The 12,536-nt window shown below is 35.5% G+C and overlaps 1 protein-coding gene across 1 annotated transcript; it reads left to right on the plus strand.

Annotated features, from left to right (window-relative positions):
- The first annotated feature begins 9,079 nt into the window (after positions 1-9,079).
- Positions 9,080-12,362, plus strand: LOC124644077 (serine hydrolase-like protein 2). The gene is made up of 6 exons (XM_047183285.1): positions 9,080-9,453; positions 9,867-9,998; positions 10,248-10,385; positions 10,745-10,895; positions 11,538-11,675; positions 12,016-12,362. Exons 1-6 carry the CDS (start codon positions 9,399-9,401, stop codon positions 12,326-12,328), a joined length of 927 nt encoding a protein of 308 aa, XP_047039241.1. The 5' UTR covers positions 9,080-9,398; the 3' UTR covers positions 12,329-12,362.
- Positions 12,363-12,536: the final 174 nt, after the last annotated feature.

Here is a 12,536-nt window from a genome sequence, read left to right on the forward strand (position 1 = left end):
CTACCTCAATACAAAAAAATAAGAGAATGAAGATTTTTTAGAGGTAAGTAGAAGATTGAGTAGTCGGAGACGATATATTATTTGAAATATAGACAAAACAGCAGACTTTCACGTTTATAAACCTATTGCTAGCCTAAGCTAGCGGATTTGAAATGAATTAATTAGCCTTGATAAATGGTCAAATAAACACTTCAACTGAACAATATTCACTTACTTTTACCTAAGTGTGTGTATATAGATTCGTGTTTTAATTTCTTCAGCCATTCCGCCAAATTTTAATGTTTTGGCATAAAAGAGTTATTATTGGTTCTTAGGAACTGACACTTTGATCAAAACAAACGAACACACTTTCGTATTCATAAATACTATTAAATAATACAGTATTACTTAATTTTTAGGGTTCCGCCGAATATACGTAAAGAGTAAAACAGAAACCTTATTACTAAGACTTCGCAGTCCATCTGTCCGTATGACGCTGTATCTCATGAGTCATAATAGGACAGCTGCAATTTTCACAGAAGTTGTATTTGTGTGTGTTATTATCAACAAATAGGTACTGAAAACTGAAACCAAATAAATATTTAAGGGGAGTCCCATACAGCAAACGTGAATTTATAGATATTGGTACGGAACCCTTCGTGCGCGAGTCCGACTCGCTCTTGGTCGTTTTTTCATGATTATCCACATGTCTGCTTCTGATATTTATTTTCTGATCTTTAACCTCTTTGAACGCCTGTCTGGAGAATAATAACCAACCTATTTGCATGTTAGTTAGTTATATTCTGTTTTTTAATCTCGTAGACTAAACTGACATTACGAGCAGTGGCGGCCCTAGGGGTGTGCGAACTGTGCCTTCGCACAGGGCCTCGCGCTTGGGGGGGCCTCGCGCTACAACCCACACTAATATAAAAAAATATAATTAAAAAATACATATATATCTGGTCCAAGAAAAAATATATTTTTCTTTATTTATTTCTTATTCATTCTGCGTTTACTTTTTGAGTTCTCAATTTAACAAAAAAATTGGAACACCAACGTAACAAAAACAACTGGCTCTCGATCCAGTCACGGATTCTTTTTATTTGTGCTTAATTCCGAGTTTAATTTGAGAGTCCTTAAACAAACAATTTTAAAAAATTCGCGCTCGCTACGCTCGCGGCTGTTCACTTGTCAGTACAGTTCATTCTAACATGATTAGAGTACTTTTATGTCCCAAAACTCAAAAATGTTCGCGCTCGCTACGCTCGCGGCTGTTCGCTTGTCAGTACCGTTCATTCTAACATGATTAGAGTACTTTTATGTCCCAAAACTCAAAAATTTTCGCACTCGCCACGCTCGCGGCTGTTCGCTTGTCACTACCGTTCATTCTAACATGATTAGAGTACTTTTATGTTCCAAAACTCAAAAATTTTCGCGCTCGCTGCGCTCGCGACTTCACCTTGCACCGTTCTTTATTATACAAATTTAGGTGCTATAGTGACCCAAAGCTCAAAAATGTTTGCGCTCGCTACGCTCGCGGGTGCTTTATTTTTTTCATCCTTTTTTAGGCGAACCTAGAAGGTAGCGCCGCTTGTAAGTCCTTTTATTAACAAGAAAATAACTCCTAGCTCACAACAGACTTTTCACGTAGGACAAAGGGCCTCGCATAGACCTGCCGCACGTAGCCTCGCAATGGCTAGGGCCGCCGCTGATTACGAGTGTTGTCAATCTATTGCAAATTCTTAAATAGTGATGTGGCACGACCGAAACTAAGCGTTAATAAAATCAAGTATCGTTTTTTTACAATAAGTCATTCTGAAATAATGGGCTTATTCTTGATGATTACGCATGGCGTTGGGTGGTCAGATATCCCTGGCAGTTTGTAGCACGTCGTGCAGCCGTGTGTACGTACGTGGATTGTAAATATAAAACTTTGAATGAATCTTAAATTCGTCTATTATAGATAAAAAGTTACGATTCAACAAACCGGTATCGTAAGTACAACACTGTACAAAAAAGCTAGCAACATTATTTGTAAGTTTGACATTTTGCAAGTGTCAATTTAGTCTACGAGATTAAAAAACAGACTATAGTTACCGCAAATCTTTGGTTAATTTAACTATTGCATATAATACAATGTGTCCCGGGGATAAGTGACCGCCCGAAATTTTTTGAATATTTGTACAAAATTAAGGATAATTTCCTTTATATTTGGGACTTCCCGCCTTTGGTTTTTTTTTAATGATTTTTAGTAAATACTGTGACGTGCTGCAGTTTTTTTTAAGATATTTCCTAAGTTTTTACATCTTTTTAAATTCTTTTTTCTTTATTGACTAGCCGACATCATAGTTTATCAATTAAAATTATCAAACATAACAAAAATGTAATAAAACATTTATTAGAAAAAAAAAGAAAATAAAAATTCAAAGAAAATAACGCCTTTTTTCAGTTTTTTCAAAATAAGTCCAATAAATGCCCCTTAATATCACTTTCTTTTAATTTATTAATAAACTACATGATATTTCCTACAATAGCTCACAACAATGTTTGCTGCTATTTCAAACAAATGCAAAAATACAGTCAGTTGAAATTTGAAAAAAAAGAGCAAAGCCTGTTATTAAGAGGCCTGACAATAAATTTTTTTTAATGATTTTTTTCAAAAATATAAAAGAAATTATCCTTAATTTTGTACAAATATTCAAAAAATTTCGGGCGGTCACTTATCCCCGGGACACATTGTATAATAACATGCAAAATAAATCACGCAACATCACCTACCTATCTTAAAAGAAAAAAAAACATTTTTTTTGTTTGCACCCTAAGCTCCGAAATTTTTGAACCGATTTGAAAAATTCTCTCACTGTTGGAAAGCTACTCTCTTCCCGAGTAACATAGGCTACCTATATATTTTATGCTGGTACGGGCAGTTGTACCCGCGGGACGTGGGTGAAACCGCGGGAAAACGGCTAGTTATCTATAAAGACGAAAGTTTGTGAGCGTGTGTGTCTTCCGTGCAAAACGGATGAGTGTACAGATGGGGGAAAATCAACGTCGCGTCGTCCTGGGGCCCGATTCTCCTAAGTTAATAATGTCAAAATCGAGTAGAAATTGAATCGCAATATGATCGCAATAGCAGTTTTAACCATATCGGGCATTCTGCTACTAATAAAAGACCAATCGTATTCGATTGACATTTGATTGGTGTGCGATTGGTCTGCTATTTTGGTAATTTTGGTCTATACCGTAGTTTGCTGTACAATCATTTTGCAATCGTAAATCATTCGCAGACAAAATGATTCATTATTGAATGACAGAAAAGGATAAAAACGTTTATTTCAAAGAAAAAATAGCGGAATGCCACATACGCTTCAATCGTAATCGAGTCGGGATCGAATCTCAGTCGAATCGAGTCGAACAGTGGCGGATTTACCAATAGGCCAAGTAGGCCAGTGCCTAGAGCGGCAGATTTAGAGGGGCGGCAAATTTTGCGAATGTTTTTACAGTTTTTTTTTTTTATAATTATACGAGTACACAATCCATATATAAATAAACGATTAATAAACTCACTGTAATATATGCTTAGGTTTATGTGATCATGAATTTTAAAATATTCCAATAGCGTTTCAATAAAAATAAATTGAAAAATCCGCTCGCTTCGCTCGCGGTTTCTTCATCTTTTCTGGTTTATTCTGCGCTCTTTGAGTCCAATCTAACAAAAAGTTAAAGCACCGAAGTAGCAAAAACAACTGACGCTCTACGCTGACGATTTCTAAGCTGTTCAGGAGGTGGAGGACTTTTGTGTCCCAAATAATTTCGCTTTTGTGTCCTCAAAACTCAACAAATTAAATATTAAAATTCCTCCAAAACAGGAAATATGGTCTATAGTGCAAGCTTACTCACCAACAGAGCAGTCATCTACTTTAGAAATCGATGCATTTTACTCAACTCTCAACATTGCCCTAAAAAAGTACACATACAAACACTGCATAGTAATGGGAGATTTCAATGCTCAGATTGGAAGTCCACGAAATGGAGAAGATATTGTACTTGGCCCTTACATCAGAGGGAAAAGAACAAGGAACGGACAAAAACTAATAGAAATGGCGATGGAAAATAACATGAGGATAATGAACAGCCTATTCAAGAAAAGAACTTCAAAAAGATGGACTTGGGAATCGCCAGGCGGCAGTTTCAAAAACGAAATTGATTACATCTTAACAAATAGACCAAAATTAATTGACGACTGCGGCACCATTTATCTAAATTTTAATAGCGACCACCGAGTCCTCAGAGCACGTCTGAGCAGGTCAATGGGCACTATTAAAAGTCGACCCTTCAAAGTCAGAAGACCAACACCAAATAACAAACAAATGTTAAACACCATCAAAGACAAACTGAAATTAGTGACAGAATCATCCTTTGAGGGTATAAATACTCAGCAGAAGTACAACATACTACATGAAATATTGACATTGAGACCAGAACCTGATACTAAATATAATACGAAGGATAAGAAAAACTTGTCAGAGAAAGTAATTACACTCCTAGAAGCAAGATCAAAACTGTTAAATACTACAAAGAAAACAAAAATTATCAGAAACAAAATAAGCGAAATAAGTAAAGAAATCAAAAACCAAATAAGAAAAGACAGAGAACGCACTAGGCGTGAAACTTTTGAAAAATACATAAGCAAAACCGGAGGTATTAAAAAGCTCTAAAAACTTTAAAAGAAAAGAAAAACTGGATACCCAATATGAAAGACCGACTTTCGAAAACGAAAACAAAAAGATATGATATACTGTCAATAGCAACTACATTCTACGAAAACCTTTACTCCAGCAAGAACCAAATAGTAAACACCGACTTAAATAACACCGACACGGTTCCACCTATACTAATAGAAGAAATATACAAGGCAATAGAAACACAGAAGAAGGATAAAGCTCCCGGCCCTGATAATATCAGCAACGAATTACTTACAGATTGTAAAAACGAGCTAGTACCACTACTTAAACACATTTTCAACGACATATTGCACACCGAGGAAATTCCTGCACAGTGGACTACATCAACAACAATCCTACTCCATAAAAAGGGGGACAAAGGAGAAATTAACAACTACAGACCAATAAGCCTAATGTCGAACATTACAAAATTTTTGCAAAAATTGTCCTAAGGCGAATAACCAAAACTCTTGATGAAAACCAGCCCAAGGAACAGGCTGGCTTCCGGTCAGGCTATTCAACATTGGACCATATACTAACGGTAAGACAACTTTTTGAAAAAGCCAAAGAGTTTAAAGTGCCCTTCTACTGTTGCTTCATCGATTTCAACAAGGCATTTGACTCAATAGAACACAACAGTATCTGGCAATGTCTGAAGAAACAAGGAGTCGACCAGAAATACATTAGGATTTTAAAAAAAGCATATACACTAACAGTACAGCAAGAATAAAACTAGAGAAACAAGGGAAACAAATAAACATAAACAGAGGCGTACGCCAGGGAGATCCACTGTCACCTAAATTATTCACAGCTGTACTGGAAGATATCTTTCGGAGACTGGAATGGGACCACTACGGACTTAACATAAATGGCGAAAATCTTACACACTTGAGGTTGGCTGATGACATAATAATACTGGCAAGGAGCAAAGACCAACTACAATACATGATCATTGATCTGGATAGAGAAAGCCGCAAGGTAGGTCTGACGATGAACACTTCAAAAACCAAAGCTATGACAAACGCATTGGAAGACAATATTCTTTTAAACGGCGAACCAGTAGAGTTTGTAAAAGAATACACTTACTTGGGCCAACAAATCTCGGTCACTGATATAATGACAAAAGAAATCGACACAAGGATTGGAAATGCATGGAAACGCTACTGGGGGTTTAAGGAAATAATGAAGAATACAGAAATCAAAACGTACGTGAAAACAAAACTGTATAACACTTGTATACTCCCAGTCTTGACATATGGCCAAAAAAAAGTCGTGGTGGCCTAGTGGGTAAAGGACCAACCTCTCAAGTATGAGGGCGCGGGTTCGATCCCAGGTCAGGCAAGTACCAATGCAACTTTTCTAAGTTTGTATGTACTTTCTAAGTATATCTTAGACACCATTGACTGTGTTTCGGATGGCACGTTAAACTGTAGGTCCCGGCTGTCAGTGAACATCCTTGGCAGTCGTTACGGGTAGTCAGAAGCCAGTAAGTCTGACACCAGTCTAACCAAGGGGTATCGGGTTGCCCGGGTTACTGGGTTGAGGAGGTCAGATAGGCAGTCGCTTCTTGTAAAGCACTGGTACTCAGCTGAATCCGGTTAGACTGGAAGCCGATCCCAACATGATTGGGAAAAGGCTCGGAGGAGGAGTCTTGACATATGGCTGCGAGACATGGGCTCTCACCAAAGCGCAATATAAGAAACTTGAAACGTGTCAGACGGCAATGCAAAGAAGCATGCTAAATATAAGAAAATCTGATAGAATAAGAAACACCACTATCCGAAGGCGCATGAAAATTGAGAATGTCACAACTAGAATAAGGAAACTAAAGTGGAAATGGTCCGGCCACATAGTCAGAGGCAATGACAAGTGGAACAAAAACATAATATCTTGGTACCCTAGGGACAAGAAAAGAAATCGAGGAAGACAGTACCGAAGATGGGATGACGAAATTAAAAGCATAGCAGGGAATATATGGACTAGAAGAGCCCAATACAGAGCAGAGTGGAAGGAAATGGAGGAGGCCTTTGCCAAAGTTGGGCAAACAGACCAGGTCGTTGGTGTCATCAACTCGTCAGAGTTGTTAGATTAAGATTGTATACTGTAAACAAGGTCTGAATAAAGGCTATTTTTATTTTTATTTTATTTTTTATTTTATTTAATATATGCTTAGGTTTATGTGATCATGAATTTTAAAATATTCCAATAGCGTTTCAATAAAAATAAATTGAAAAATCCGCTCGCTTCGCTCGCGGTTTCTTCATCTTTTCTGGTTTATTCTGCGCTCTTTGAGTCCAATCTAACAAAAAGTTAAAGCACCGAAGTAGCAAAAACAACTGACGCTCTACGCTGACGATTTCTAAGCTGTTCAGGAGGTGGAGGACTTTTGTGTCCCAAATAATTTCGCTTTTGTGTCCTCAAAACTCAAAAAATTTGGCGCTCGCTACGCTCGCGACTTTTTCACTTTAGGCCGGTTTTATAAACTCGTTTTGGTACTTTACTGTTCTAAATCTTAAAAATTTTGCGCTCGCTGCGCTCGCGGCTTTTTACTTGACACTGGTTTCTATAAAACTAGTTAGCGCTTTATAACTTTGCAGTGGTATGACTCCGGTTTCTTTATGTTAAACCTAGCAAAAAGCACCATGAATGATTTCTACACAATTTTTAAGTACTTCAATTACAATTTTAGTCCGTGATTATATTGTATCGTTTTTTTGGGGGGGTGCCACCCGATGGGTGCACCTCTGATATAGTACCTACCCGAACGAATGAACCGATTTTAATTTAGTATTTTTTTTTTGTATTACAGGTGTTGTACGGGCGAGTTTCATGAAAATCAATTGAGCCGTTTAAAAGTTACAGAGGTTTTACGCTTTAAAGTCGCTGTCAGATAAACTTGTTAGGTCAACATTAAACTCTTCGGTACATAGCGGGTTGCAAAAATAATCTAGTAACTGACAGAAATATCATTAAGTTCACAATCATTAGGGGCGGCAAAAATTGAATGGCCTACTAGCGGCAAATTTGTAAATCCGCCACTGGAGTCGAACGTGAATCGTATGTCGCTTAAGTAAAATTAGGAGAATTGGGCCCCAGGTCTGTTCCTTCACTTTCATCTCACATCTCACAGTCCTTAGGGAAAGTAGTTACCTTAATACAATCTAAACGTTCTTTTTCTTAAGAAAAATAATAATTTATTGTTTATAAATTACATGCAATTGTTTTGATTCCTGAAACTTACACTAGGATTCCATGTGTCGTAAGTTCCAGGATCATTCGTTGTCAGTTTTACAATTCATGTGTAGATTTTGAGGTAATAAAGAGGAGACAAGATTTCTTATGTCTAGGTATTTGTGCGTTTCTTATTTTTTCCCAATTTTCCTAATAGAAGTGAAGTAGCCTAACGAAAGACGGGTGAAGGGATACTGTTCGTGTTTCAAATAACTAATTATCATCCGAAAAACAAACTAACAAATTCGAAATACTTACATTAAAAAAAAAAACAATAGGCCTAGCTGGCCTATATCGGTCATGGGTATACACCCATGACCGATATAGGCCAGCAGGGTCGCAGGTTAAAAATTTAATGAACCAGCTACCGGTTTACCTACGTAGGTACGTAATAATTTAATCTTGTTTATTATCTTAAATAATAACTATAATTTTGCCTTAATAACACTACATGACATTAAATAGGAAGTCATTATAAATTAATTACGCATTCCCTCCCTTCACGTCGTATAACTCGTGCGTGCGACAGACATTTGGTAAGAGCGCCATCTAGTAACAATATATAGAAGCCTAACATTTTAGTCGTAATGAAATGCCACTAGATGGCAGTACTATTTTTCCGCATGTAGATAAGTGACTATTATATTAAGTAATCCGTGATACCAGTATATCAACGAACGGCCTTGATTAAGTATTGTATTGTTTGTTATTTAAATGAGAAAATTAAATGACGTAATACAGAATTATAAAGTCCAAAGCTCAATTTGATTATGAAAATCATTGTAAGATAATGGTACCTACCTACTAATCAAAATAATCATTCATCAAAATTAATTTGTTTAATCGGTAGGCAGGTGATCTACTGGTGTTTCGCAGGTTCCAACTTTTTGGTTTTTTTTTTTAAATTATTTCCTTGTTTTTTTTGCACCTGAAAAGATATTCTCTGAAAACTGGAAAAGCCAACTATCGTCAACCCTTATTTACAAAGCAAACAACCAACTCCATTTTGCATAGGTACCTATATCATCAAAAGATTATACCTACCTACCTATAGAAGTAGGTAAATATATAAATTAAAAATCAAAGTTCAAACTTCGATTTTATCTACTTTTCTCATAAACACACAAAAAAAAAAACAATATCTATCTCTATCTATCAAATAGGTAACATCACAGAAAAATACTACCTATTCCGTCTGCTTATTAGTATTATTTTAACTCGCGAACGAATATCTTGTGTTCCGCGGTCTCTTTCTAGTATATTTTGTTTCTTATAACTTCGGAAAAACAGTAGAAATTAAGCATTTTGTCCTAAATTATTGAATACAAATAGGTTGATTGCAGAGAAACTGTGTCATTGCGATATGAAAAGATAACTTTATTGTCAAATCATCACGTCGAGATTAGCTAAACTAAAACCTATTGTAATTTGTACATAGAAATACCAGTGCATAGTTTTGAGAAAATGAATAAGCCAATGCAAGAATGGACTGTAGACGCTACTTGGGGAAAAATTGCAAGTAAGTTATAATAAATTAATAATAAAAAAACAAGTAATAATGTGGTAATAATATAGAAAATAACAACAATAAATCATTAAACTATGCAATCGAATAGCTTACCATGAATGTCAAATTACGTATTTGGTAATAAATTTCGTGATTATTGGAATTTGTGATCTATGCTGTAGGCCATAAAGTGCAAATTACAATGGCTAACCCAATTCAAACCTTTGAACTATAAGTGAGTAGTGATGGGCTATGCAATAACCAATTCGATTTACTCGTTGTCTATAGTTCGATGTATGGTTGAAATCGATACCTAAGCTCATCATTTGATAGATTTTTCTCTATATATTTATATTTTATATCATAATTAAGTAGCAATTTGAATAAATATCAAATATCATGAAAAACAATTTTTCCATTTTCAGTGGTGTCCTGGGGAAACCCAGCTAAGCCGCCAATGCTTTTGGTGCATGGATACATGGACAGTGCTGCCACCTTCATACTGTTGTTGGAACATCTTCCTGACACTCATTATTATGTAGCTTTTGATATGCCAGGTGAGAATTTTGCTTCGTTTCGTAAAGAAAAGCGAGAGACTTCCTAGAAATCTGTGTTATAAGAAGGTTACCTGAGCAATTAATGAAATAAAAAATATATTTTGATAACTCAGAAGAATTGACCATGTCTTCTCAGCCTGAAGAGGTATTTTCTTAGCAGCGGAAAAAAAATATATATATTTTTTTAACCTGTATTGTAAGTATTTCAATTTTTGTTTATAAAAAAATGTTATTTTATTGTATTTGTAGGTCATGGAAAATCGGATCCATTTCCCCCCGGCCTGATCGTGTCTCAGCTTAACATTGTAGAAGTAATTCGACTAATTGTGAAACACATGGACTGGAAAAACTTTATTTACATGTCACACTCTATGGGCTTTGTTATAGGTAAGTACAAAAACCAAAAACCCTTAATTCTGCCCCTTAGCAACAATACATTGTGTGTGAATATTAAAACATCAAATAATAAGAATATATGAGCAAATAATAAAATTATGCATTCTATAAGATTTGCTAGAATTCTTCTTCTTACGTGTGGTGAGACGTTACATTCACGTTCATCATTCAGTAGAGAATATATATTTACGACCTTTTAAATCTGCTAGAAAGTAACAAAAAAACAACATCAATATTCATATAGCCTAGACAAATCTGTATACCCTTATTTCAAAATTACATAATAATTTTATGGTCTCAAATTGTGCATAAGCTCAGTTACCTATTTCAGTATTATGTTTATGTTTCAGGAATGTTCTACAACCATTTATTTCCCGGTAAAATAGCAAAAATGATCCACATAGACCCGGCCGCGCCGATATCCGTATATTTCTACGTTCACAACACAGTGCGGCGGTGGTACGAGCATTTATATGACATTTATTACAGTAGTTATGATAGGTAAGTTATTTTCATTGCAAAATACTAATTGTATACCAATTTACATAAAAAAAAGTTGAAAGTTTTTCTTCCCAGCAAAAATACATAGGAACTGGTCAAGGGTGGGCGTTTTGGGGGCTGTCTGTAAATTTTTGACGTTCAAAAAGTACCTTCTGTTTTGCTGCCAAGTTTGAATAAATAATTTAGATTCCTTTAATTTGAGAATAAAATTCTACACACTTATTGTGTTATGTAAGACAAACTTTTTTGTTCGTTGGTTGTGACCATAAAAATAGGGAACATTGATTGGTAGAGAGTAACTTATGGCATACATAAAAATATAATATTCCTGAAATTCTTATTCAAACTTGAGAACTGGTGTGTAGTGCGTAACTTTAAGCAGCAGAATAGTTCGAAAGAGTTAAAACACAAACTCTAAACGCAACTTAAGTAGGTTTTTAAACTGGTATCGTAAGTACAACACTGCACAAAAAACTAGCAACATTATTTGTAAGTTTGACATTTTGCAAGTGTCAATTTAGTCTACGAGATTAAAAAACAGACATTACGAGATTAAAAAACAGACTATAGTGCACCCACAGCGGTATCTGATGATTTTCCTAAATAAAACAACAATAAATATGTACTTTATCCAATTTTTAGGTGGAATGAGGGCAGTACGAGGCGGTTGACACTAGATGAAGCTGTAAACCTAATAGTCCGAAGTAGAAGTATATCAGAAAATCAAGCGGAAGTGGTATTATCTAGATGTCTAGTACCAGCCGGTGACGGAAAATTTAAGTAAGTCTGGCTCGTTATATTAATTTTGTTTTGTTCAAAAAAAAAATCATTTACACACCATAAACTACTCTTTTTAGACATAATTGTGTTTTCTTCTGGGTTAAGTAGTTATTTGATTTCACATAACAAAAGAAAAACCAGTTTGGTTGCTTAAAGCGAAAAGCTCAGGAAAGGCTGTCATCGAATATGGAAAATATTGGTTTTCAATCGAAGTGCATAGTTTATCATGGAAGTGGACAAAACATCTTAATGTATCAAAATCTTAATCTAAAATGTCTATCATTGGAAACTGGTACCAACGAAAAAGACAATCTTTTCTATAAATACCAAACTTTTTCAGATTATCTTGGGAAACAAGAATGAAGAAGATTGCAGCCGCAGCAATATCTGAAGAAACCTTCTACACTGTGATGACTCAGCACGCACCACCGATGCTCATCGTGCAAGCATCAGAAAACATAGTCGTGGGGCCGGGCCGCGAGTTCGCAGCTAACATTCTAGAAAAATGTCGCTTAATGCTACCCAATTTCCAAAGTGTGACTGTCACTGGCGGCCATGATGTGCACATAACACACCCAGAAAGTATTGCTCCGCATATTGAAAAGTTTCTAAAACCTGATAGGGATTGTTGTTTTCTTAAATGTAAATTATAAAGTTAAATTAAAAAATATTGTTTTATTTAAAAGTATCGAATAATCGACTGATGGAAACTGTATTGTGAATCGATATAGTTTTACATAACGCGCAACACTACAGCGATCATATTCTGACATTTAACGTCAAAAATATTAGTCAATATCTTGAGCATTAGACTTAGCTTTATCTCTGTTTTTCTTCCACAAATCAGTGCAGATGCAACAT

The sequence above is a fragment of the Helicoverpa zea genome, chromosome 29 (assembly GCF_022581195.2).
Source record: "Helicoverpa zea isolate HzStark_Cry1AcR chromosome 29, ilHelZeax1.1, whole genome shotgun sequence".
Taxonomy (NCBI): Eukaryota; Metazoa; Arthropoda; class Insecta; order Lepidoptera; family Noctuidae; genus Helicoverpa; species Helicoverpa zea.